Source organism: Indicator indicator, chromosome 21, assembly GCF_027791375.1.
Source record: "Indicator indicator isolate 239-I01 chromosome 21, UM_Iind_1.1, whole genome shotgun sequence".
Classification (NCBI taxonomy): Eukaryota; Metazoa; Chordata; class Aves; order Piciformes; family Indicatoridae; genus Indicator; species Indicator indicator.
Window position 1 is genome coordinate 14,195,946 of NC_072030.1, and position 25,898 is coordinate 14,221,843.

At 57.9% G+C, this 25,898-nt stretch overlaps 3 protein-coding genes across 6 annotated transcripts; all 3 read left to right on the top strand.

The window, feature by feature from the left end:
• Positions 1-226: 226 nt before the first annotated feature.
• Positions 227-14,493, top strand: FNBP4 (formin binding protein 4). The gene is made up of 16 exons (XM_054390643.1): positions 227-350; positions 600-680; positions 1,349-1,485; positions 2,089-2,290; positions 2,535-2,685; positions 2,773-2,893; positions 3,088-3,429; positions 4,353-4,563; positions 6,427-6,545; positions 9,113-9,217; positions 10,119-10,252; positions 11,364-11,551; positions 11,846-12,171; positions 13,042-13,560; positions 13,650-13,807; positions 14,307-14,493. Exons 1-16 carry the CDS (start codon positions 227-229, stop codon positions 14,395-14,397), a joined length of 3,009 nt encoding a protein of 1,002 aa, XP_054246618.1. The 3' UTR covers positions 14,398-14,493.
• Positions 14,494-14,738: 245 nt separating this feature from the next.
• On the top strand, positions 14,739-20,464 carry AGBL2 (AGBL carboxypeptidase 2). The gene is made up of 13 exons (XM_054390432.1): positions 14,739-15,060; positions 15,193-15,339; positions 15,423-15,530; positions 15,611-15,761; positions 15,847-16,614; positions 17,141-17,294; positions 17,441-17,567; positions 17,850-17,947; positions 18,025-18,134; positions 18,213-18,279; positions 18,364-18,459; positions 18,831-19,088; positions 20,387-20,464. The coding sequence occupies exons 1-13, from the start codon at positions 14,739-14,741 to the stop codon at positions 20,462-20,464; spliced, it is 2,484 nt and encodes an 827-aa protein (XP_054246407.1).
• Positions 20,465-20,489: 25 nt separating this feature from the next.
• Positions 20,490-24,888, top strand: MTCH2 (mitochondrial carrier 2). Of its 4 annotated transcripts, XM_054390660.1 has the most exons (14): positions 20,490-20,576; positions 21,019-21,103; positions 21,198-21,304; positions 21,462-21,488; positions 21,767-21,775; positions 21,888-21,941; positions 22,049-22,106; positions 22,233-22,284; positions 22,430-22,489; positions 22,987-23,080; positions 23,223-23,270; positions 23,580-23,647; positions 24,495-24,570; positions 24,697-24,888. In XM_054390660.1, exons 1-14 carry the CDS (start codon positions 20,490-20,492, stop codon positions 24,781-24,783), a joined length of 912 nt encoding a protein of 303 aa, XP_054246635.1. In that variant the 3' UTR covers positions 24,784-24,888. The 4 variants fall into 4 exon arrangements, with proteins under 4 accessions (XP_054246635.1, XP_054246634.1, XP_054246633.1 ...); XM_054390659.1 differs by lacking the exon at positions 21,767-21,775 and having other exon boundaries at positions 21,462-21,492; positions 21,895-21,941; XM_054390658.1 differs by lacking the exon at positions 21,767-21,775.
• The last annotated feature ends 1,010 nt before the right edge of the window (positions 24,889-25,898 follow it).

A 25,898-nucleotide genomic window follows, 5' to 3' on the forward strand; every position in this document is an offset into this window, starting at 1 on the left:
GGCAGCCCAGGCCTGTAGGGTAAGATGGGGGGTTGGAGGCCGAGAGGGCAGGAGGGGACGCCAGGAGTTAACCGCGAGCTATGCCTCCCATGGGCGGGGCTAAACCCACCGAGGGGCGAGGCCAGTGATGCTTTTACGCCGTGACGTCACACGCAGAGTCACGCCCCCCTTCCCCCCAGAAGGCAGGCGTGGCCTCAGCGCTGGAGGCGCCGCTCCCGCCGCCGCCATGGGCAAGAAATCCCGCTCCGCACCGGGCCGCCGGCCCATCCTTCAGCTTTCCCCTCCCGGACCCCGGCGAGATGAAACGGCAACAAGTCAAACAGAAGGAGCCGATTCGGGTTCCGAAGCCGGTAACGGTGGGATGCGGATTTGGAGGAAGGGCCGCGCTTTGTTAGTGGGGCGCGGCGCGGCCTAGTCCTAGTTCGGGGGCCTGGCCGTGGTGTTGCGGCCTAGTCAGAGTGTTGCGGCCTAATCGCGGTTACCGGAGCCGGGGAAGGTGGAAGCGGGGGTGCCGTGCGGCGCTCTGCCCCGCACCCTCCACCCCGCCTTTCCCGGCCCCAGCTTCCCCCGCCCCGTTTCTAACGGCTTTTCCCTCGCAGACGAACCCGAAGCGGTGGCCGAGCCCCCCCGCACTGCTCCCAACCCACCGCCCCCCACTCCCGCTGCTGTTAAGCCGACAGGTACGAGAAACGATCGAAAATCTCTCTCCTCACCCCCCCTAAATAAATTACGGGTTGTTTCCCCTGATATCCAGGAGGGAAGTGATCTCCACTAGTTGATGTACATGAAAAAATGGAGGCTTTGCCCTAAATGTGGGGTTTTGGAGGGTGTTGCGTTGTTCCCATCTGCGTACCTCATATTTTTTATGAGGAGAGTGATGGTTATCCCCCTTCTAAGTGCTTTATTTTCTGAAAGGAGGGTGCTTAACCCTGAAGAGATTTCTTTATAGGGTAGAATTATAATTGGGGGGGTTCATTTGTAGTTTTTAGCTAGGTGTGATTTTAATTATTTGAGTGATCATTTTCAGAGGAAGTGTGTGTGATTCTTTCTCTTTAATTGTATTTATTGTTTAGAGTAAGATAATTATCCCACTTAAGCCCATTTTCTTACTGATTGCTGGGCTCACATGATTACTCCCTTTAAATGCTTTTCAACTGGGCTGCTCCCTTCCCTGATTTTTGGGACTTAGGACATCCTTGTGGATGTTTGGAAGAGGAAAAGGAATGTTTGTCCTCTGAATATTTGTGGGAGGTGGATCCTGGTGCTGGGGTGGGTGAGTGGGGCTGACAGCAGGACCACCCAGTGGGTGCTCCCCCCTTGTTGAGGGTGCTTTTTTCTTACTTCCTAGGAGGTCTGTGCCTGCTTGGTGCCTATGCAGACAGTGATGAAGAGGAGGGAGAGACTCCAGAGAAGTTGGCACGGCCAGCAGATGCTAATGGCAGCAACTCATCGGACATTGACAGCACCCTGGCAAACTTCCTGGCGGTGCGAGCAGCTGTGGGCAGGGGGGTGCCCTGTGGGAGGGAGGGGGACAGCCAGGAGAGGGAAGTTTTGTGTTCTCTGCCATGGTGAGGCCACACCTTAAATCCTGGGCTCAGTTTTGGGCTCCTTGCTCCAAGAAGGATATTGGGGGGGCTGGAGTTGGTGCAGAGAAGAGCAGTTAATGTGGTGAAGGGTGTGGAGAACAGATCTGGTGAGGAGCAGCTGAGGGAGGTGGAGAAGTGACCTTCTGGTTCTTTGTAACTCTCTAAAAGGCAATTGGAGTGAGGTGGGGATTTGTCTCTTCTCCTTAGTATCAGATGATAGAGTGAGAGGAAATGGCTTGAAATTTAGGCTGGACATGAGGAGCAATTTCTTTGTTGAAAGAGTGGTCAGGCACTGGAACAGGCTGCCTGGGGCAGTGGTAGAGTCAGTGTTCCTGGAGGTGTTTAAGGGATGTGGGGCCTGTTTTAATGGCCATGGTGGTGCTGGGTTGAAGGTTAGATTCAGTGATCTGGGAGGTCTCTTCCATCCCAAATGATTCTATGATTCAATTCTGATTTTTCGCTCCCCTGGGGTTCAAACCTCACATCAGGTTGTTTTTCACAGGAGATCGATGCCATCACAGCTCCCCCACAGCCCACCGAGCCTTCCACTGCTTCCTCTTCCTCATCTGTGCCCCCTCCCACGCCTCCTCGCCCAGAGCCGAAGGAGTCAGGCGCTAGTCAGGCCTCTGGTGGCAATGCCAACGGTGCGAGCTCAGCACCGGTACAGGAATGGCAGTATGACACACAGTGCTCACTGGCTGGAGGTGAGGGACCTGCCCAGCCCTGTCAGAGGGCTGCTCTCACCTGCTTGGGTCACTAAAGGGGCTGAGGAGGGTGGCAATGGGGAAAGGAGGTGACGCTGGACAAGTGCTTTACACTAGGGAGAGGAGGGTGACACCATGCGAGTGATTGACACCAGGGAAAGGGGGTTGAAGCCAGCTTGCTTGGTGGTGGGATGCCAGCTCTGTGTGTCCCGTGGTTGACAGCTTGTTCTTGTCCCCTGGGCAGTTGGGGAGCTGGAAATGGGTGACTGGCAGGAGGTGTGGGACGAGAACACTGGCTGCTACTATTACTGGAACACCCAGAGCAACGAGGTGACCTGGGAGCTGCCTCCGTATCTGGCCACACAGGTCCAGGGCCTGCAGCACTACCAGCACAGGTGGGTGAGACCTCTAACCTCCATGAGGGAATGCACTGGGCCTTCCTCCCCAAGTCCAGCCCTCACGTTTTTCCCTCTTTTCCTCAGCAGCACCAGTGCCAATGGTAGCTTTGTCACAGCTGCCACTGAGCTGTACCCCCAGGAGAAGGGGATTTCCCCAGGTGGTGTTGGCCGTGGGGCCAGCCTGGCCAAGCGAGAGGTGAAGAAGGTCAGTTGGACATGCTAAGCACCAGGGTTCTGCTTGCCATGGGGCTTGAAGGTATCTCTTTGGGTACTGGGTGGGCCATTCTGCTCCCTTCACAGCGTGAAGAGAGGTCTCTTTCTTTCTCTGGAGATGGACTGGGGCTAGGGTGAGGAGTAGGGAGCTGCTGCTGGGATGCTGACATGTGTCTTGGCCTGCAGGAGGTGAATGAAGGTGTCCAAGCCCTCTCCAACAGTGAGGAGGAGAAGAAAGGGGTGGCTGCAGCTCTCCTGGCACCTCTCCTACCTGAGCAGGTAAAGGAGGAAGAGGAACGCTGGAGGAGAAAGGTGATCTGCAAGGAAGAGGTTGAGCCACCCCCAGAAGAGGAGGTGAAAGGGGAGGAGGCAGCACCAGCTGCTCCTGAAGAGCCAGAGCCCAGCAGGGATCCTCTGGAAGACACGGTGCAGGAGGAGCTGTGCAGCGTGGTGCAGTCAGGGGAGAGTGCTGAGGAGGAGGAGGAGCAGGACACCCTTGAGCTGGAGATGGTGCTTGAGAGGAAGAAGGTAAGGGGAAAGTTCTTGTCAAAGTGAGGCTATGGATGCAACCAAGGAATTAAACTGGGAGCAGTGGTTTTCATCTCTGTCCTACTCCCTTTGAGAAGGAAAGCTGTGATGGGCTTACCTGTAGGTCTGGGTGCTGATCAGCTTCACAGACCGGTGGGGTTGGAAGGGACCTCTGGAGCTCAGCCAGTCCAAGCCCCCTGCTCTGAAGCAGGGCACCCACAGCAGCTTGCCCAGCAGCACAATGCCCAGGGGGGCTTTGGAAGCTCTCCACACAAGGACACTCCACAACCTCTCTGGGCAGCCTGCTCCAGGCCTCCAGCACCCTCACACCAAACAACTTTCTCCTCATCTTCAGATGGAACCCCTGCCTTCCAGTTTGTGCCCTCTGCTTCTTGTCCTGTCCCTGGGCACCACTGAGCAGAGTCTGTCTTCATCCTGTTGGCCACTCCCTGCAGGTCCTTTAGCTCTTGCTGAGTATTGAGATGATGCCCACTCAGGCTGCTCTTCTCCAGGCTCAGCAGTTCCAGGGTTCTCAGCCTTTCCTCCTCTCAGAGATGCTCCAGGCCCTCCACTGGACTCTCTCCAGTAGCTCCTAGTCTCTTTTGAACTAGGCAGCCCAGATCCAGACTCAGGACTCCAACTGACTCTCTATAAAGCAGAGTAGAGGTGGAGGAGAACCTCCCTTGCCCTGCTGCCTTCACTCTTCTTGCCCCCCAGGAGGCCACTGGCGTCCTTGGCCACAGTGGCACATTGCCGGCTCATGGGCAGCTTGTCTACCAACACTACCAGCTCCTTCTCTGTGGAGCTGCTTCCCAGCAGGCCCATCCCTGACCCTTCACAGGGACACAGCTGGCAAGTCCTCAAGCACCCCCATGCCTCACGTGGCAGGTCCCTAAGTGGCAGTGCCCCTGGTGTCCCCTCAGGCCGAGCTGCGTGCCCTGGAGGAAGGCGATGGCAGCGTGTCGGGCTCCAGCCCCCTGTCGGACGGCAGCCAGTCGGCCGCGCAGGACTCGAGCCGCCGGCTGGCATCCAAACGGGGCAAGTGGAAGCTGTTTGTGGGAGCTGCCAGCCCCGAGTCTGCCAGCAGAGGCTCCAGCAAAACGGGCCGGGAGAGCCCAGAAGCAGCAGAAGCAGGTAACTGGGAGCACTGGTTCCACTGGGAGGGAGCAGCGGGAGTTTGGAGAGGTGTGTCCCCCAGGGGGTGAGATACGTGTGTGTGTGTGGTGCCCCAAAGGGTGACTGCCACCTACAGCAGAGCTGTCAGCTTCAGGAAGATGATGCTTGGCTAATTTCCCCCTTTTGTCCTAGAATTAAAGAGAATAAATGGGAAAGAGCTAAAATTCCACATTTTAATAGGAGAGGGATTAGAGTTGCTGCTTTATGAGCAGCACACAGCTGTGACAATAGCTGCACCACTTCCATGTCCCTGTGGATGTTTCACATCCTGACTGCAGCACCTGGGGAGCTGTCACCTTCCTTTCTTAAATCTTTTTTGAGCTGCCTGGTGACAGTCACCAGATTTGCTGGAGGGTGTCCAGAGAAGAGCAATGAAGCTGGAGAATAGGTGTAGTGAAGAGCAGCTGAGGGACCTGGGGTTGTTGAGCCCTGGAGAAAAGGAGACTAAAAGGAGACTTCCTGGCTCTCTGCAACTCCCTGAAGGGAGGTTGGAGCCAAGTGGAGTTTGGTCTCTTCTCCCAAGGGACAAGTGTCAAGACAAGAGGGAACAGCCTTAAGTTGCCCCAAGGGAGGTTTAGGTTGGCCATGAGGGAAAATTTTTGCTGAAAGAACTATAAGGCACTGTCCCAGGCTGCCCAGGGCATTTTAGTTGGAAGAGACCTTTAAAATCTTGTTGCTCAGGGAGGTGGTAGAGTCACCATCCCTGGAGGTGTTCAAGAAATGTGTGTTCATGGCACCTGGGGACTTGGTTTAATGGCCATGGTGGTGTTGGGTTGATGGTTGGACTTGATGAAGTTAGAGATCTTTTCCAACCCAAACACTTTTATGATTTCCATAGGAAACCTGAGGCAGGACCTCACTGTGAAGACAACCTGGTTGTCAACACTAGGATCTATCCCTTGAGCATCCCACACCTCTTTCCCTGCCTCATGGTAATGCTGGGAGCTGGCTTAACAGGGAGGAAAAAAACCCCAAAAACTTCTCCCAGGAGAAAATAAAACACTTTTCTCAGGAAAAAAACAGCACCGAAGTGCCCAGAGACTGGAGCAGGCTGTGTCCTGCTGATGCAGGAGATGGTGCCCTCCTCAAAGTGGGATTGATGTGATCCCAATGTGCCAACTCCAGAGAGAGGCATGATCTGGGTGGTGTAACTGGTGTCAGAAGTCCAGGAGGGTTTTCCCTTGCTCCTGGCAGGTTTGTGAGAGGAACATCTCTGGAGCCAGCTCTTCCAGCAGTGTTTTCATGCTTCCAAGGGGAGCTCTTAGTCTAAAATAAGGTCTTCAAAGTTGAGTATCCTCTGCTGGAAGGTGACTGAGGAATTGTCCTGGCTGTGAGGACACACCAGGAAGGGGGGGTTCTTACCCCAGTTTGCTCCTCACAAAACTTTCCTGTCAGGAATTTGTGGACTGACTGAGTCACTATTGTGCTGTGGCTGGGATGAAATCTTGGAGTCTCCACACCTTTTTGGGAGCTCCTCAGTCTTTGCCAGTTGTCTCAGATTTCATCCCAGATACTTTTTGCTGCCAAATCATCAAATTACCGGAGTTTAACAACTGCCAACTCCTGCTGCTTCTTCAACCCATGTGCCTCAGCCTGTCCCTCCTTCCTGTCCTGGTGCTTTAGCAGCTGTAACTCAACTTCCCATGTCTAGAAGGTTCCTCACCATCAAACTACAGAGGCAGTGACCTTCTCTCAGTTCCAGACTCCTGCTGGGATGAGGCTCCAGCTCCTTCCCTGCCCTATTCCACTGTGGCTCCCTGACATGATGGCTTCAGTCAGTGTGGTGGTGGGACAAGTGTTAACCTGTTGTTTCTTCTCCAGCACCAAGCACAGAAGCTACTGATGCCAGTTCAGACAAAGAGATAGAGCCTGAGGAGCCCCAGGAGAAAACAAAAACTCAAGGGGCACCAAAAATAGAAGAGGAGGAGCAGGACCTAAAGGTATGGAGATGCTGAGGCGTGTTGGTGGGGACCATCTGTGGCTGGGGACACGACTCACTGTGCCACCAGCTGTGCTGAGGGGACCTGCTGGCTCCTGGGAGATGCCACCTTAATGTTTGGCCCAGATGGAGGGACCTTGTCCTCTTTATGGGTGGCACCATGCCCTTGGTGGAGCTCTAAAGCTCAGGTCCCAGTGGATTTTCCTGGCATGTGCAGGATTGGGCTGCAAGGGCTTGGAAGGGCTTAAAACCCATGAATCCCATGAAAATGGGGGTAAAAGCTGAGCTTAGGGCTGGGAATGAGAGAAAAACCAAACATTTTTGTCATGACTTGTCACTGATGTCACAATCCTCAGGCTCGTGTCCAGTCACTTGCCCTGTTTCCAGGTTGGAGCCTCCTTGTCTGTTTCTGGAGGCTGCTGGGACCCATCACTCTGTAACCTTTTTGATGTCGTAAGATGAAAATTGGGGATTTCTGCAGGATCCTGCTGATTTTTTTTTTTTTTTTTTAATTCCATTGGATTGTATTTTTTCTTCTTTTGAGCCTTGATTTGCTCTTTCTGGCTGTGACTGTCCCAGAGTGGCAGCTGCCACACTTGGACCTCCACACTCTAAGTGATGGTGGTGGGGAAGAGTTTTCCTCTTTGTCCTCTAGATTCCCTGGTTGCTCATTGTCCTGAGATCTCCTACAGCCTTAAATGTGGCTCTGGAGTGATTTCATTCCTTTAAGGAATATTGAGGCCTTCCTGTGCCAGATGGTTTAGGGATGGGGAATCACCAGCTCGTGGTAGAACCTTGGAGGAAACTTGTGGTGAGCACTGAACCATGGCCCTGATTTCCTTCCCAGTGTGGAAGCACTTTGATACCATCCCTGTGAAAGGATTAACACCTCTGCAGAAGAACTTGGGCAGAGTTTGGAGATGAGATATGGCCCCAGACCACCCAGCCTCCTTCAATGCAGCCTCTGCATGAGGCTTTTCTGACTTTTTAACTGAATTGACTCCAAATAATCAGACAAAGCCCCTGTGACAGGAGCACTCAGTCCTTTGCTGTCCCCTTTTCCTAGAATCATAGAATGGTTTGGGTTGGAAGGGACCTTAAATGTCATCTAGTTTCAACCTTCTGCCATGGGCAAGGACACTTTCCAGTAGACCATGTTGCATAAAGCCTGGTCTCAAACACTGTCAGGGATGAGGTGTCCCCAACTTCTCTGGGTAACCTGTTCCAGTGCCTCACTACCCTCACTGTAAAGAACTTCTTCCTGATGCTCAATCTAAATCTCCCTTGCCCTAGTTTCCAACCACTGCCCCTTGTCCTGTTTACACAGGCCTTTATAAGTAGTCCCTCCTCAGCTCTCCTGTAGCCCTCTTCAGGTACTGAAAGGCCACCAGAAGGTCTCCCTGGAACCTTCTCTTCTCCAGACTGGACAGACCCAACTGCCTTAGGCTTTCCCCACAGCAGAGGTGCTCCAGCCCTCTGATCATCTTTGTGGCCTCTGGACCCTCTTCAACAGATCCATGTCCTTCTTGTGTTGCTCCTTCTTGTGTGTTCTCCCCGATGCTGGCTGTGGCCTGATGCTTTCCATGCAGGATCCATCCCTTTAGAGCTGGTTGGAGGAGTTGCTGGCTCCTGGGGGTCATCAGCACCGTGGGCTTCATCACTTCAGGGTAATCTCTCTTCTGCTGGCTCTCTGCTTTGCAGAAGATCTGATGAGGCTTCTGCTGCAGAGTGTTGCTTGGCTTCTCTAGAGCCACTTTAATGCCAGGAATTAATTTCCCTGTGCTGTTTGCCTGTCTGGTCCAGCCCTCTCTGGAGACAGCTGGCTTCAGGGACGTTCCAAAGCCTCTTCTGAAGAATGAAGGAGGGAAAAAAAAAAAGACATTTTAGAGCCCTCCTCAAAGCAGTTGTGATACTGCTTATGGGTGACCACCTTATTTCTGCTCTTGGTTGTTTTGGGCTTGTAGCTGCATCCCTTTAGTCAAGGGAATCAGCATGGGGGTCCTCACATTCCCCGGGATGAATTTGGGTGCTCATCATGGGCTGGCTCTAATCACAACGTGGAGTTTCCTCTCTGCTCAGGAGTAAATCCTGAGCTGCTGACCCTCTCCTGGGCTTTTCCTGCTGAAAGCAACCATTTGCTGGAAATTACATCCTGGCTCTTTTCCTTTGGGAAGACAGTTGGATTTTAATGCTTCTTGCCCTGAAGGTGTCTCTGCTGTAACTGCAGAGCTGGGTTTGCAAAGCAAATTGAGGCTGTACCCCCCTGTGCTGGTGCTGAGCAAGGTCCATGTGGAGAAATTGGGAGTTCAGTGAAGGAGGTGGTGTTCACTGGAGGAATTTGGGTTCACCAGCAGCACCTCCTGCCCCTGCTGAGGGATTCTCATCCTGTCCCCCTGCCAGCCCAAGGAAGTAGTGAGGGTGGCAGGCACAGACGTCGAGGGTGACAGATCCCAGCCCCATCAGCCTGAGGGGCCACAGATGGTCCTGAGTTGTTGGCCATGGGGCTGTAGGCTCCCTGGCGATGCTGCCAGTGGGTGGCTCTTGACTGTCCCCCTTTCTCCCTGGCAGTTTCAGATTGGAGAGCTGGCAAACACTCTGACTAGTAAACTGGAGTTCCTGGGCATCAACAGACAATCTATCTCCAACTTCCACATGTTGCTGTTGCAGACAGAGGTAACCAAGCCTTCATCCTGTGCTCCGGCCTCTGTCCCGCACGGATCACCTCCTGTCCGCGCTGATACCTGCTCGGTGCTGCCTGAACCCCCTGGCCTGGCCTCCTGCAGGGCCCATCCTTGGGCAAAGAGGGGGTGGGGAGGAGAGGATGGCTTTGAAAAGCCTCCTTCACAGAACCACAGCATGGTAGGGGTTGGAAGGGACCTCTGGAGATCATCGAGTCCAACCCCCCTGCCAGAGCAGGGTCACCTAGAGACGGTCACACAGGAACACGTCCAGGTGGGTTTGGAATGTCTCCAGAGATCGAGACTCCACCACCTCTGGGCAGCCTGTTCCAGTGCTCTGTCACCCTTAAATTAAAGAAGTTCGTCCTTGTGCTTAGCTGGAACTTCAGATGTTCCAGTTGGTGCCTGTAACCCCTTGTCCTGTCACTGGGCACCACTGAAGAAAGCCTGGTCCCATCCTGCTGACACCTACCCTTGAAGTATTGATCAGCATTGATGAGATCCCCCCTCAGGCTGCTCTTCTCCAGACTAAACAGCCCCAGGGCTCTCAGTCTGTCCTCATCACAGAGATGCTGCAGGGCCCTCAGCATCTTTGTAGCCCTTTGCTGTACCTTCTCCAGCAAGTCCCTGTCCTTCAACTGGGGTGGCCCAGAACTGGACCCAGTACTCTAGCTGTAGCCTCACCAGGGCACAGTAGAGGGGGAGAAGAACTTCCCTCGATCCGCTGGCCACACTCTTGAACGTACCCCAGGATACCATTGGCCTTCTGTGGCCACGAGGGCACATTGCTGACTCACGGTCATTCTGTTGTCCTGCCAGGACTGCCAGGTCCTTTTCCCTTAGAGAGCTTCAAATGGCTTCCTCCTCCCTCCCTCCCCTGCTTGTTGCCCCTCTAGACGCGCATTGCAGACTGGAGGGAAGGTGCTCTCAATGGAATCTACCTCAAACGCAAACTCCAAGACGCAGCCGAACAGCTAAAACAATACGAAATAAACGCCACCCCTAAAGGCTGGTCCTGCCACTGGGACAGGTACGAGCTCTCCTCCCTTTCTCACCTTTCATCTCTGACATCTCAACCATGATTTGTGACCATCACAACACCCCCGACGACGCTGGCGCCGTTTCCCACCGACCGAGAGCAGCTTCTCTTAGCTGGGCAGGCAGAGGAGACACACACAAAAAAATAAAAAAAAACAAACCACACGCAGAGTTTGGTGCCCAGCCCATCAAACTGGAGGAGCTAAACTGGAGTGCGTTTTTTGAGAAGGAGCCTGATATTCCTGATGGGACAGAGCTGGTTGCTGCTCTGGAGAGTCCTCAAGCGCTGTGGAGGGCGGGCCTGGGGGGTCGCGCATGCGAGAGCTCTGTGAACTTTTCAGGATCTCTGGATCAACTCTTCTGACCAACAGCTCTGACAAAGGACAAACTTCAACTCATCCAAGGAATGAAGAACAAGAGTTCTGTCTCCTGCCAGCAGGTCAGACCCAAACATTTCTTTTCTCTTATTTGATGTTTTTTTTTCCTTGATGGCAGTTGTTTCCTGTGTTTTGAAATCTTTTGCTCTTTTGTTTTTCAGCTCCCAGATCCGCTCCCTCTCTCTAGCATTCACTGTTGTGTGTGGTTTATGACACCCAAGAGCTCTCTTCCTCGCACCACGGGGTAGGGGAGCAGCCACTTCTCTCCATTGGGCTGTTCCCCCCTGCCCCGGGGCCCCGTCTGCCGCCTTCTCCAAGGGTGACTTTTCAGCAAAGGGCAGCAGCTGAAAGTCCCCTCCACACCGGCCTTGCTTTTCTCAGCCCTCCCCTTCACAACCAAGGGTGAGGGGGGGGGAAAAACCTTCAGGCAGCCAGCAATGCACCAAAAAAAAAAAAACCACAAACAAAAAAAAAAAAAAAAAGAAAAAAAAAGAAAAAATAATTTAGCTTTGAGCAAGCCGGCTCGGGCCTCTCCTTTTGCCTCTCTTGTCCTCAAAACGTTGGTTATTTTTGGTTGCTTTTGGGAGGAAGTGGCAGCCAGACCACACAGAAAGGGTCTTGTTCCCCTGCGAGAGCGCAGCGCTGTCGTGGGCAGACCCACCTTGGAGTGTGTCGATGGCTGGGGAGGGAATCTAAAGCCCTCCCCTTCTCTTGTTTGTGATTTAGGGAGCATAGACGCTATTTCTATGTTAATGAGCGCTCAGGAGAGTCCCAATGGGAGTTCCCCGACGGGGAGGATGAAGAGGAGGAGGGAGGAGAGCGAAGTAGCGAGAGAAAAAATGAAGGACCTCCCAAACCACCTCCCAAAGACAAAGGAGAGCGTGCCGAGGAACCCGCCGAGCGCTCCTCCACAGGTACCATCCCCAATGGAGAGAGGCTTGCTGAGGGGTTTCTGGCCTTGCTGAGAGGTTTTGGGGGAGGGTCCCAGTGTGAAAATGGGGCCCCACCAAACAGTAAAGCAGCATGTGGTGCCTCCCAAGTTGTCCTCCTTGTTTTTAGGGGGGTGGTGAGGAAGGTGTTGTGGCTTGCTGGTTAAGGCTGTGGCCTCAGTTTTGCCTGCCCGCTCCTGGGGAGTGGGCAGTGGGCAGAAGCGGGCAGCAGAGTCCAGAGGCTGGGTTTTCAAGCCGGTGTCAATGTGTATTCTTCAGGCTCCCTATGTAAAGAATCCTTCTCAGGCCAAGTCCCTGCCACGTCTCTCATGCCGGTCACTCCATTTTGGACTCTGCTCCAGTCCTCTGTGCCAGTTCTCCAACCTCCTTTGCCTTTGGAAATGCCTCCACCGCCGCCGCCTCCCCCTGACTCGCCCCCGCCCCCACCGCCCCCTCCACCACCCCCACCACCGCCTCCCGGAGAAGATGGAGAGATCCAGGAAGTGGAGATGGAAGATGAAGGGGGCGAGGAACCACCAGCACCAGGAACGGAGGAGGATGCTCCCCTGAAGCCTCTCCTGCGCCCAGCCACCAGCAGCACCCAGGTGAGTAGCAGCAGCCGAGTGAGGCCAGGGCTTGACCAGTTCAGCTGGACAGACTTTGGTCCACATCCTGCCTACCTCAGGAGGGATGTCACACAATTCCAGCATGGTGGGGTTGGAAGTGACCTCTGGTGATTATCCAGTCCAACCCCACTGCTAACGCAGGGCACCCACAACAGCTTGCCCAGGAGCACAATGCCCAGGTGGCTTTGGAATCTCTCCAGAGGAGGCTCCACAACCTCTCTGGGCACCCTGCTTCAGCCCTCCACTACCCTACACCAAAGAAGTTTCTGGAACTTCCTGAGTTCCAGTTTGTGCCCTTTGCCCCTTGTCCCTGGGCACCACTGGCAAGAGTTTGGCCCCAGCCTTGTGGCCACCCTGCATAGATCCTTTATCTTTACTGAGCATTGCTCAGCTCCCCTCTGGGGCTGCTCTTCTGCAGGTTCACCAGCCCCAGGGCTCTCAGCCTTTGCTCCTTACAGAGCTGCTCCAGGCCCCTCAGCATCTTCAGAGCCTCCACTGCATGCTCCAGTATTTCCCTGTCTCTGTTGAACTGGGGAGCCCAGAGTTAGACCTGGAACTGCAGCTGTGGCCTGCTAGGGCAGAGTAGAGGGGGAGGAGAACCTCCCTTGCCCTGCTGGCCACACTCTTTTTCTTGCCTCCCAGGAGACCATTTGCCTTCTTAGCCACAAGGACGCATTGCTGGCTCGTGGGCAACTTGTCCTCCATAGAGCTGCTTCCCAGCAGGTCCACTCCAGCCTTTCATGGGTGTGCTGCTGACAAGTCCCTAAGCACCATTGTCCCTCATGTGCCAAATCCCCTCGGTGCCACCCTCCCTCATGTGACAAGGTCCTTAAGGTCCCTTCCTTTCAGGCTGCCATGGAGCCGACCCCGACCCCGCTGCTCTCTGCCAAGCCCCAGAAGCGAAAAGCTGCAGAGATGAGCCCGGGGGTGCTGCAGCGAGCGGCCACCATTGGCAGCTGCCCAGTCATCTACAGCCAGCCCCTGATGGCCACCGGCAAATACCAGCCCCAAGCTGTGCCCCTGGGCTCTCTGAGACCTCGCCAGCGCCTGCAGCCAGAGATCCAAGGCCGCCCCAACCTCCGCCTCACCCCGGGCCACACGGGTGCCGCTGCTGCTGCGCTGGGGCTGCAGTCCGGTTACCTGGGGGTGACGGCGCCTGCCGCACCCTCCATCATCGGCTACTCCGAGTGCACCGTGCCCGGCAGCCTCCCTGCCACTGCCATGCCTCCTGCCCCAGCACGAGCAGCCCTGCCCACCACTGAGCAGCCGCCGCCTCCACCGCCCCCCCAGACACCCCCACCACCCACACCCAAGGCCCCGCCGCCACCGCCGGAGAAGGAGAAACCAAGGAAGGGGCGGAAGGACAAGGTGAGGAGGGGGCTGTGGCACCGTGGGCCGGGTGTCATCTCCTCCCCTTCCAGCTTCCCTCACCCTGTGGCCTTTCCACCTTGGCACAGGGTAAGAAGGGGAAGACGAAGATGCCGTCACTGGTGAAGAAGTGGCAGAGTATCCAGAGAGAGCTGGATGAGGAGGAGAATTCCAGCTCCAGTGAGGAGGATCGGGAGACCACAGCCCAGCGGCGCATTGAGGAGTGGAAGCAGCAGCAGCTGATGAGGTACAGAGCAAGGGGAGCAATGGGGATGCTTCACTGTGGTGTCCTGCCTGGCTCCTCCTCAGGGGGACATCTCAGAGAGTCACAGACTGGTTTGGGTTGAAGGGACCTTTAAAGCTCACCTAGTCCAACTCCCTGCAGGCAACAGGGACATCAGCAGCCATAGCAGATTGCCAGGGATGGGGCATCTCCCACCTCTCCAGGCAGTGTGGGACAGGGCCTCAACACCCTCAGTGTCAAGCGTTTTTCCCTTGTCTTCAGTCTAAATCTTCCTCTTTTAGTTTCAAACTATCACCCCTTGTCCTGTCACAGCAGGCCCTGCTCAAAAGTCTGTCCTCATCTTGGAGGCCTCCTTTAATTACTGAAGGGCCACCAGAAGGTCTCTCTGGAGCCTTTTGTTTTTCAGCCTGAACAACCCCAACTCTCACAGGAGGCAGAGGAGGGCAGTGGGCAGTGTCACCTTGTTCCAGCTGGGTGCTGACAGCCTGTTTTGTCCCCACAGTGGCATGGCAGAGAGGAACGCCAACTTCGAGGCACTGCCGGAGGACTGGCGAGCGCGGCTGAAGCGCAGGAAAACAGCCTCCAGCACCTGAGGCTCAGCAGCCTCCTTCCTCCCCTTGGGTTTCTTTTTTTACAGATGTACAGTCCCCTACCCCCCCTACCCCCCTTCTTGACCGTTGTCCAATAAATTGTAGCAGTTTGGGTCCTGCTGTCTGCTTCATCCAGGATCGTCCCTTGTCCCTGCCATGGTGACAGGAGGCTGGGAGGTGGTTTTGGGGACAGGGAGTGGCCTTGGCCAAGTTGCTGCACTGGGTGTCTGCCAGGAGAATAAAATCCCTCTGGCTCCTTTCCCAGTCCCTCCCTGTTGACATTTGGTCACCCAGCAACCACGTCCCAGCTTGTTGCTGGGACTGGAGAAGCGTCTTGCTGGATCATGGAGTTCTCAGGGTGTCCCCCTGACCGGGATGGGGAAGTGACACAACAGAGGGATGCTGGCACAGGGTTTGTCCCTGAGCCCTACGACAGCTTCATGCGCAGCCACCTGCATTACTATGGCTACTTCCGAGGTGAGCCCTGCCCATGGGGACTTGTCCCCTTGTGTCCCCCACACCTGCTGGGGTTGCAGCTGTGCTCTCCCCAAGGCCAGAAGAATGCCATATTCCTGGGGGACCCCTCTGAGCAGCACCCCACCAAGGCAGCCAGCACAGGCACTGCCCACACCGGCTGCCCAATGCATCCCAGGCAAGAGCTGAGCTGTGAGTGACACCCTGCTGCACCCTGGCACTGGGGTTGGTGCTGGCATGTTGAGGTGGGAGGGTGTATTTAGGGGTGTTCCCACCCCATCCCCTTCTGCTGGGACACTCCATCCCCTCCTCGTTCCCTCACAGCCCCCATCCGTGGTACCCCAGTCCCCTCGGCATGGTGTGGTGGGGAGCTGCAGGCTCTCTTTGGCTGCTCCTCAGCGTGGGGCCCCCTGCCTGCTCCTCGCTGGCCTGTTGAGTGTGAAGTCATCAAAGAGACCATGGAGCACATCGGTGAGGGAGTGCACTGGCCCCTGTGCCCCTTCCTCACCCTTGTGCCAGACCCCAGCCTCAAGCATCTATCTTTGCCCCACCAGAGTGGGTGCCCCCTGAACCGGAGCCGTTCTGCCAGCCCATGGGTCCCGAGCTGGCCCCACCTGCCCTCAGTGAAGAGCAGGGCACTGTCGTCTACCACCTCAGCCCAGGTAGTAGGGAGCAGGCAACACCCATGGGTGCCCCCTCAGCATCTCCTCACCCCCATCACTCAGCCCCACGTTTCCTGCAGCACCCCAAGGCTCCTGCTTCACCCGTGCTCGTGTCGGGGGTTCCCCGGGCCCCCTCTCCTCACCTGCAGCCCCCTTGAAGGGGCCCCAGGATACGACGCTGCTCTTTGAATCTCGCTTCGAGAGCGGCAACCTCCAGGAAGCCGTCAAGGTGTAAGTGAGGGGCTCGAGGGGGGTAGGGACAAAAGGTGACAGGGGCAAGGCCAGGAGACAGTGTGGCCCGATCCCCACCACGCAGGGGACCCTACGAGTACCTGCTGCGGCTGCGGCCGGACCTTTATAGCGCCAAACACACCCAGTGGTTCTACTTCCGCGTGCAAAACACCCGGCGGGACCCCCTCTACCGCTTCACCATCGCCAACATGGCCAAGCCCAAGAGCCTCTACGGCGGGGGCCTGCGCCCTCTGCTCTACTCCCAGCGCGACGCCCAGACCCGCGGCATCGGCTGGCGCCGCGTCGGGGACCACGTCCGCTACCAACGGGGCGGTGACGGCCAGGAGCCGGCCCCCTTCTGCCTGTCCTGGTCGTCACGCTTCCCCCACGACGCTGACACCTGCTTCTTCGCCCACTCCTACCCTTACACCTACTCCGACCTGCGGCGCTACCTGCGGGCGCTGGCGACCGACCCGGAGCGCTCGCGGTACTGTGCGGTGCGGGCGCTGTGCCGCAGCCTGGCCGGCAACCCAATCTACCTGCTGACCATCACCCACCCTGCCGCGGCGGCCCCCAAGCGGGCGGTGGTGCTGAGCGCCCGTGCACACCCCGGCGAGAGCGGCGGCTCCTGGGCCATGCAGGGCTTCCTTGATTTCCTCCTCAGCGCTCACCCCGATGCCCAGCTCCTGCGCCGCCTCTTTGTCTTCAAGGTGGTGCCAATGCTCAACCCCGACGGGGTGGTGGTGGGCAACTCCCGCTGCTCCTTGGCGGGCGGCGATCCCAACAGGGCTTATGGGACAGCGCTCCGCGGCTCCTTCCCTGGCGTCTGGCACCTGCGGGCCATGGTTGAGAGGTGAGGTGAGGTGGAGGGCACAAGGAGACGGTGGGATGGTGCCAGTCTCACCACGGCGCTGGTGGACGGATCCTGATGGGTGCAGGGTGCTGGCAGAGTGGGAGGTGGTGCTGTACCGTGACTTCCGTGGGTTGGCAGCCAAGGTGGGTTCCAGCAGGACCCGTTTCCCCCACCCTGGGAGCACCCAAGGGTTAGGGAGGGACACACCTTTGGGGCCCAGTTTTTAGATGCTGGTGGGCAAATAGGACCCCAGTGGAGGGAAGTGTTGCCATTGGCATGGCTTGGCACAGGTGGGTAGCCAAGGTGGGTACCAGCAGGACCCATTTCCCTCACCTTAGGAGCACACAAGGGTTGGGTGGACGCCCGTGGGGACCTGTTTTTGGATGCTGGTGGGCAAACAGGACCCCTGTGGGGGAAAGCATTGCCATAAGCATGGGTTGGCATGGCTTTGGGGGGGGGCACAAGAAGCCGGTAAGATGGTGCCAGTCCCATCGAGGCACTAGTGGATGAATCCTGCTGGGCACAGGGTGCTGGCGGAGCGGGAGGTGGTGCTGTACTGTGACTTCCACGGGCACAGCCGGAAGAACAACGTCTTCATGTACGGCTGCGAGGGTGGCAGCGGGGCGCGGCTGTGCCCACGCCTCTTCCCCTTGATGCTGAGCAAGAACGCCCCCGACAAGGTGCGACACTGACTCTGCGCGACAGCGACACCAGCTGGTGACACAGGGGAACGCGGGCTGCTTCCCGGCGTGCCACCACGGTGCCTTCACAGGGCTGGGGAGAGGGAACAACCCTCTCACCGCCCTGACCCCACGTCCCGCCACAGTTCTCCTTCCCCAGCTGCAAATTCAAGGTGCAGAAGAGCAAAGCAGGGACAGGCAGGGTGGTGATGTGGCACCTGGGGGTCACCAACAGCTACACCATGGAGGTGGCTTTCAGCGGCTCCACCATGGGTGAGAGGCCATCACGGACAGGGGTGACAGGAACTGGATACTGCAATAGGTTGCCCAGGGAAGTCGTGGATGATTCCTCTCTGGAGATGTTCAAGGCCATGTTGGATGAGGCCTTGAGCAACCTGGGCTGGTGGAGGTGTCTCTGCCCATGGCAGGGAGGTTGGGACTGGATGATCTTTAAGATCCCTTCCGAGCCGACCCGTTCTGTGGTTCTGTAACAGTGCTGGGTGGTCCCCAGGGTGGCATACAGCTGCTTATGTTGTTGTTCCCTCTCCCCTCCAGGTGGAAGGAACTCGCACTTCACCGTGCAGGACCTCAAGTCGCTGGGCTATCACCTTTGTGACACTCTGCTTGACTTCTGTGACCCTGACCCTGCCAAGGTGAGCTTGCAACCACCATGCCCCCCATGCTGCCAGTGCCACCGAGGGGCTATGGTGACACTGGCTCCATCCTGCAGCTCCAGCAGTGCTTATCTGAGGTGGATGCGCTGCTGCGGCAGCGCCTGGGCCGGGAGCCAGAGTCTGGTGGTGGCTGGAGTGATGTCCCCACTTCAGAGCTTGAGTCTAGGTACATCCAGGTCACCCTGTCCCACCAAGGCCCCTGATAGTGGTGGGGGCTGTAGGTGATCATCTTCCTCCCACGCAGCACCAGCGGCTCCGACAGCTCCGTGTCCGACGGGCCCCTGGCTCATCCCCACGACCCGGCACAGCCGGTGAGGTCCTGGGTTCTGCAGCTTTTGGGATGTGAGGAACAAAGCTCCAGAGGGTGCAGATGTTCCAGCTCCACTTTGTCACAGGTGGAGCAACAGAGGAGGAAGCGGCTGCAGAGCCGGAGAGCGAGGACTGCTCTGCACCGGGCAAACAGCAGCTACCGGAACCGTGCCAGCATCCCAGTGAGCCTGGGCCCATCGCGTGGCCCATGCCCGGGGACAGTCCTGCAGGGACACGTGTCCCCACTGCTGCCCCATCAGGGAGCTAAGAGGCTCTAACCCTTCTCCTGTCACCCCTTAGGCCAGGCTGGCGACCCCTAGGTCCCGCGAGCAGCCAGCTCTGCCCAGTGCCCTGAGAAGAGGCAGTGCCATGAGAGAGGAGCCCAGAGCCATCTCCAGTGCCACCCTTCCCAGCACAGCTGGAGCAGGACGTGGCCACCACACTGCCAGGGCAAGGTCTCAGCCAGCTGGTGGCACCAGTGCCATGTCACACCGTCAGCCTCCGCAGAGCACCTGCCACCCTGGTGGCATTGGTGACTGCTCACGGAACACAGCACCAGCAGCCCAAGCAGGACAGGGTGGGCAGCAAAGTGGGCATGAGGGCGCTGCCCACTGGCATGAGGCACGTCCCCACCTCACCAATCTGGGCAGGGCAGCACGACCCAGGGCCCCACGCTGCTGTGCCTGTGCCCACGATTAAAGGTGGTGCCATGGCTTTGTGTGGTGACACTGGTGTCATTGTGCTGCCCCCATCGGGCTCCTCCTTGGACCCCAGCCCCTCTGGCCAGCACCCAGCACCAGGGCCTGCCACCGTAACACCAGCTCAGGCCTCCTTGCCACAGTGCCACCTCGGGTGCCACTGCCATCATGTTGCATCAGGTCCTGTCACCATGATGTCACCTGAGGCCTCCTCGCCATGCCATCATATAGTATCATAGTGTCACCTTGGGGCCCACTGCCACAGTGGTACCTCAGGTCCTGTTACCATGAGGTCACCGAAGCCTCCTCGCCATGACATCACTTCCTTGCCACAGTGTCACCTCAGGTCCCACTGTCATGGTTGTCCCTCAGGGTGAGTGCCAAGAGGAGGGAGCCAGGCTCTGCTGGGTGATGCCCAATGCCAGCACAAGGGGCAGTGGTGGAAGTTGAGGCATAGGAAGGAAGATCCATGGAAACAGGAGGAAGATTTATTTCTGTGAGGGTGACAGAGCCCTGGACCAGGCTGCCCAGGGGGTTGTGGACTCTGCCTCTGGAGATGAAGACCTGGCTGGATGTGCTGTGTGTGTGTCACCTGTGTGACCTGCGCTGGGGGATGCTGCTCTGGCAGGGGGTTGGACTGGGGGAGCTCCCGAGGTCCCTTCCAGCCCCTAACATTCTGTGATTCTGTGACCACTCCCTTGCCAAGCGTCACCTCGGATCCCACTGCCACCGTGGTCACTCAGGCCCTGTCCCCTGCTGTCCCCTCAGCCCCTGCTGTCCCCTCAGCCCCTGCAGTCCCCTCAGCCCCTGCTGTCCCCTCAGTCCCTGCTGTCCCCTCAGCCCCTCCTGTCCCCTCAGCCCCTCCTGTCCCCTCAGCCCCTGATGTCCCCTCAGCCCCTGATGTCCCCTCAGTCCCTCCTGTCCCTTCAGTCCCCTCAGCCCCTCCTGTCCCCTCAGTCCCTGCTGTCCCCTCAGCCCCTGATGTCCCCTCAGTCCCTCCTGTCCCCTCAGCCCCTGCTGTCCCCTCAGCCCCTCCTGTCCCCTCAGCCCCTGCTGTCCCCTCAGTCCCTGCTGTCCCCTCAGCCCCTCCTGTCCCCTCAGCCCCTGCTGTCCCCTCAGCCCCTCCTGTCCCTTCAGTCCCTCCTGTCCCCTCAGTCCCTCCTGTCCCTTCAGTCCCTGCTGTCCCCTCAGCCCCTCCTGTCCCCTCAGTCCCTCCTGTCCCCTCAGTCCCTGCTGTCCCTTCAGTCCCTGCTGTCCCTTCAGTCCCTGCTGTCCCCTCAGTCCCTCCTGTCCTCTGCTCTCATTCTGTCCCCTCAGCCCGCGGCTCCTCCTCAGTCCCCGTTCCCCCGGTGTCCCCCCCCCGTTCGTTTCCCCGGTGCTTCGGTGAGCCCGTCCTCCCCGTGGCCGGAAGCCGTTCTCGTGCCCGGCGGCAGTCCCGGGGCTGGACCGGAAGCGGAAGCGGCGGCGGCGGTGTCCTTCTGTGCCGTGACGCCGGGGCTACGCCGGGGTTCGCCATGGCGGACGCGGCCTCGCAGGTGCTGCTGGGCTCGGGGCTCACCGTGCTGTCGCAGCCGCTCATGTACGTGAAGGTGCTGGTGCAGGTACGGAGGCGCCGGGAGAGCGGGGCGGTTACCGGCTCTGCTACCGGCTGCGGGCTGCCCGCCCCTGCTCCCGGTGGATGAGGTCCGGGGCAGTTACCGGGCCCGCTACCGGCGGCAGGCTGCATGTCCCTGCCCTAGGTGGAGGGGCTGGACACGGGGAGCTGCGGGGGCAGGGTGGGGTTACCGGGCCCGTAACGGGGAGCTCGTGGAGCGGGAGGGTCACCGGGCCCGGTACTGGCTGTAGGTTGCCTGTCGCTGCTGCTATTGGGGAATCTCAGCGGGAGTTACTGGGTCCGGTATGGGCTGCGGGTTGCCTGTCCCTGCCGTCGGTGGAGGAGTGGAAACGGGGTGCTCATGGGGGGGTTACCGGGCCCGCTAACAGGGGGCTCGAGGGAGTGTCACCGGCCCGGTATCGGCTGCAGGGTGCCTGTCCTCGCCGTAGGTGGGCTATGAGCCGCTGCCCCCCACCTTGGGCAGGAACATCTTCGGGCGCCAGATCTACCAACTGCCAGGGCTCTTTGCTTATGGTGAGTTGCTCCCCCCGGGGTCCCGCCGCCCAAGGGGGGGTTCCCCGCTTTCGGGGGGTGCCCGCCCGGTGTGACAGGTCACCGCTGTCCCCAGCCAAGCACATCGTGAAGGTCGATGGAAGAGCAGGACTCTTCAAGGGCCTCACCCCTCGGCTCTGCTCCAGTGCCATCGGCACCATCGTGCACGGCAAAGTGCTGCAGGTACCGGGGATGGGGGGGGACTCACAATGCCGCCGGCCCTGGCAGGGCTTTGCCGCCAGCAGCGGGGCACGTGGGCACCCTGTGTCTGGCTGCTCCAGCACTGGCAGGGCCTCCCCTGTCTCCCGTGGCTGCTCTAACCCTGCCGTTCCCTTTCCAGAGGTACCAGGAGGCTGAACAGGCTGAGGTAAGTGTGAGACCATTCTCCAGGGAATCCTCCCTCCCACTCTAACTCCTTTCTCTTCTCTTTCTCCCTTCTCCATCTCTTTATTCTTTTCCCTTCTCCCACTTCGTTTCTCCATTTCTCTCCCTCCATCTTTCCATTCCTCTCCCCTTTCATTTCTCCATTTCTCTCCCTTCTTTCTCCCTTTCAACTTTCCTTCTCTCTCTCTCTCTCCTTCTCCTTCCCCACGGCTGTGGAAAGCAGCATCCCAGTATCAAGTGCTGCCCCGGGGGGAACCACAGGACTCAGGGGTCTGTGGTGGGGCTGGGAGGGACAACAGATCCTTTTCTGGGTGGTGGGGTTGGAGCCAGAGGTGCTTCTTGGGGGTGCTCTTCCCTGCTTGATGCCTCTTTCCCTTTCCAGCCAGGAGCCAGCAAGAAGGAGCCTGTATCCTCACTGGAGCAGGTCCTCAAGGAGGTGAGGAGAAGGAAGAGGAGGGTGCTGAGTGTGCTGGGGTGAAGAGGGGCTCGGCACAACCCATGTCCCTGTCACCTGCTCCCCCTGACGCTTCCTTTCTCCCCCAGACCTCCAGAGAGATGGTCGCTCGCTCTGCTGCCACCCTCATCACCCACCCCTTTCATGGTAGGTGCCCTCCTCACTCCTGTAACTGGTACACAGGCCTGGTGACCCAGGTGACTGGCACCTGTCACCCCGGGGTGTCCCTGCGCCCCCCACCCTGACCCCCACGCTGCTTGTCTCTGCCTGCAGTGATCACCCTGCGCTGCATGGTGCAGTTCATTGGCCGAGAGACCAAGTACAGGTATGGAGGTGGTGGGGTCTGGGGGTGCTGTTGGGGGTCTAAGGGTATTGTGATGGGTCCAGGGCTGGTGGGGTGGGGTGGGGTGTGCTTCCTGCCTGTAGGATCCTCTCTGACCACAGCGCTCTCCTCTTCCTCCCTGGCCCAGTGGGACACTAAGCGCCTTCACCACGATTTACCGAGAAGAAGGCATCCTGGGATTCTTTGCGTGAGTGCTGATGGCCCTGGGGGGCTTCTGGGGAGTTGGGGTTGGGGGTACAGTGGAATCTCCCCAAAAACTCTGCCCTGCTGGCTCATCTGGCTCAGGAGCCACTCTGCCCTGTCCTCCTGGGGTGCACGGTTCCCCTGTTCTGCCCTTCTGAAGGAACTTCCTAGCATGGATCGAGCAAGCCCCCACCTTGTAGCTACCAACCCTGCCTTGAGTGGGTGACATCCAGTGCCTGAGGACATTAAACCAGGGTGAAGATGGAGAGGAACTCTCCCTTAGGAGCACCACTTGGGGGTGGTTTGGGTCCTTCCAGCAGCTCCCCTCAACACTTATGTCCTCTTGGAACCACCTGGCCATGGAGAGACAGTCTGCTCGCTCCTGTTCCCAACAGGCTGCTCGCTCCCATTCCCAAGCAGCTGTTCCCTGGCTCCCTGCATGGCTGGATCCTGATGAAGCTCTGCCTTCAGCTCACCTTTCTTCTGCCTCCTCTCTTCCAGCGGCCTGATCCCGCGGCTCCTGGGGGACATCCTTTCCCTCTGGCTCTGCAACATGCTGGCCTACCTCATCAACACATATGCCCTGGAGAACGGGGTACGGGCTCCGTGCCCAGCTCCTGGGGGGACCTGGGAGGGCTGGGGGTGGCACAGAGGTCGTGGTAAGGGATGGGAAAGGCTCAGGGGACGGTGCAAGGGTGGAAGTGTCAGGGCTGAAGGTGGTTTTTGTCCTCCTGCAGGTCTCAACCATGACTGAGATGAAGAGCTACTCACAGGCAGTCACTGGGGTGAGGACAGCCGTGGGTGTGGGTGCAGCTGTGTGTGGGACTTATTCTCCCCATGGGGAGGGGGAAGGGAAATGACTCCTTTTTCCTTTGGGAATTCCTGTGTTCCCATAATCCTGCCTGTTCTGAGGAGCTGGGTGCTGCCCAAGGCTCCAGAGGGATCAGCTCACAGGGGAAGGAGCACTGCACCCAGTGGGCTCACAGCCATGACCTTGCATCCGTGGAGCCTAGAAGGAGATGGGGTGTCTCTGCAGGGTATTTTGGGGATCCCTGTGGGGGCTGCTGCCCACCTCACCCTGCTGTCCCCCACAGTTCTTTGCCAGCATGCTGACTTACCCCTTTGTGTTGGTCTCCAACCTGATGGCCGTCAATAACTGTGGGTGAGTGTCACAACCTCCTCCTCTTCCTCCCTGCCCTGCTGGGGCAGGTGTGGGTGGCAGCCCTGTCCCTCCACATCAGATCAGCTCCTGAAGCTGCCTTCCCCAAGCTCCTGTGTGGCGCAGTTTCAAATCCACTCTGGGGTTGATCTTCTGTTGAGGGGGGTGTGTGGTGTGGTGGTGGCAGCATGTCCTTGAAAGGGCCACACTGAGGTTCAGTGGAGCTGCAGAGGGGATGAGTCCTGGGTGGAAGTGGCCAAAAGGACTAGGACAGGGATTTCCCCCCCTGGAGGGGGGCACTATTGAGTGGCACTATTGAGGCCACACCAGGAATCCTGGGCTCAGTTTTGGGCCACTCACTCCAAGAAGGACATTGAGGGGCTGGAGCAGGGACAGAGAAAGGCAACAAAGCTGGAGAAGGGTCTGGAGAACAGGAATGGTGAAGAGCAGCTGAGGGTCCTGGGGGTGTTGAGCCTGGAGAAAAGGAGGCTGAGGGGAAAGGAGGTTGGAATGAGGTGGGGGTTGGCCTCTTCTGCCAAGGGACAAGTGACAGGACAAGAGGAAATGGCCTCAAGTTACCCCAGGGGAGGTTTAGGCTGAACACGAGGAACAATTTTTTGCCTTTGAGGGTTGTCAAGGCCTGGCCCAGGCTGCCCAGGGCAGTGGTGCAGTCCCCATCCCTGGAGGGGTTTCAAAGCCCTGGAGATGTGGTGCTGAGGGCCATGGGTTGGTGGTGCCCTGGCAGTGCTGGGGGAAGGGTTGCACTCTATGATCTTGGAGGTCTCTTCCAACCAAATACTTCCATGATTCTATGCAATAATTCCCTGTGGATCTCCTCTCCCTTCCCCAGGCTGGCCGGGGGTCTCCTTCCTTACGCACCCACCTACTCCTCCTGGCTGGACTGCTGGAGCCAGCTGCACAGGGAGGTGAGTGGCTGGAGCTGGGGAGCACTGGGTTACCTGGGAAAAGAGCTGGGTGGGAGCCCTGGGGGGGCCATGCTGGGGCTTGGGGCTGCTCTGACTCACCAGTGATGGTCCTCTTCTCCTTTCCAGGGCAACATGAGCAGAGGGAACAGCCTCTTTTTCCGCAAGGTGCCCACAGGGAAGCGATATGTGTGGGAAGAGAGGAGGTTCCGTTGAAGGTGGAGCTGGGATGGCAATCATGAAGCCAAGGCAGGGCTCCAGAAGCAGAGAATCATGAGTGTGGTGATTTCTACTACAGTTTTTTAAATCATTTCATGCTGAGAGGTGAAGGTGGATGTCTGAGAGTGTCTGTCACGGGGCTGGGGCCTTCCTGGATGGGGTGGAACTGATCTCGTGGAATCATAGAATCCTAGACTGGTTTGGGTTGGAAGGGACTGTTGAAGGTTGTCTTGTCCAACTCACCTGCAGTCAGCAAGGACATCTCCAACCAGAGGGCCCCAGCAAATTTGACTCTGAATGGCACTGGTGATGGGGTCTCCACCACATCTCCAGCAACCTGTTGCAGTGCCTCACCACCCTCACTGTGAAGAACTTCCTCCTGATGTCCAACCTAAATCTCCCCTGCTCTAGTTTCAAACCATTGCACCTTGTCCTATCCCCAGAGGCCCTTCTGAACAGCCTCTCCCCAGCCTTCCTGTAGGTCCTCTTCAGATATCAAAATACTGCCTAAAGGTCTCCCTGGAGCCTTCACTTCTCCAGGCTGAACAGCCCCAGCTCTCCCAGCCTGTCCCCATAGGAGAGCTGCTCCAGCTCTCTGATCATCCTCATGGCCTGCTCTGGACCCACTCCAGCAGGTCCCTGTCCTTCTTGTGTTGGGGCCTCTAGAGCTGGACACAGTCCTCCAGGTGAGGTCTCACCAGAGCAGAGCAGAGGGGCAGGATCCCCTCTCCCCAAGCTGCTTTTGGTGCAGCTCAGGCTGCCATTGGCCTTCTGGGCTGCAAGTGCCCATTGCTGGCTCCTGTCCAGCTTCTCACCCACCTGCACCCCCAAGTCCTCTGCAGGGCTGCTCTCAATCATCCCCCAGCCTGGATTGATATCCAGGATTGCCCTGAGCCAAGTGCAGGACCTTGTACTTTGCTTTATTTACCCTCATGAGGTTCTCCTGAGCCCACTCCTCCAGCGTGTCCTGGTCCCTCTGGATAGATCCCATCCCTCAGTCTTGTCAACCACACCACTCCATCAACTAACCATCTCCAGCATTCCCTCCATGATCCAACCCCTGTAGCACTATCCCTCTTATCCCTAATATCCCTTATTCTTTCTCAACCCTT

Coding starts and splice junctions, on each gene's coding strand:
- FNBP4 (XM_054390643.1), top strand. CDS start 227: ATGGGCAAGAAATCCCGCTCCGCACCGGGCCGCCGGCCCATCCTTCAG. Junction 2,894..3,087: donor CCAAGCGAGAGGTGAAGAAG/GTCAGTTGGACA, acceptor CTTGGCCTGCAG/GAGGTGAATGAAGGTGTCCA. Junction 13,808..14,306: donor AAGCAGCAGCAGCTGATGAG/GTACAGAGCAAG, acceptor TTGTCCCCACAG/TGGCATGGCAGAGAGGAACG.
- AGBL2 (XM_054390432.1), top strand. CDS start 14,739: ATGGAGTTCTCAGGGTGTCCCCCTGACCGGGATGGGGAAGTGACACAA. Junction 15,340..15,422: donor AGAGACCATGGAGCACATCG/GTGAGGGAGTGC, acceptor TTGCCCCACCAG/AGTGGGTGCCCCCTGAACCG. Junction 17,568..17,849: donor TTTCAGCGGCTCCACCATGG/GTGAGAGGCCAT, acceptor TCTCCCCTCCAG/GTGGAAGGAACTCGCACTTC.
- MTCH2 (XM_054390660.1), top strand. CDS start 20,490: ATGGCGGACGCGGCCTCGCAGGTGCTGCTGGGCTCGGGGCTCACCGTG. Junction 21,305..21,461: donor TGCACGGCAAAGTGCTGCAG/GTACCGGGGATG, acceptor TTCCCTTTCCAG/AGGTACCAGGAGGCTGAACA. Junction 23,271..23,579: donor ACTCACAGGCAGTCACTGGG/GTGAGGACAGCC, acceptor TGTCCCCCACAG/TTCTTTGCCAGCATGCTGAC.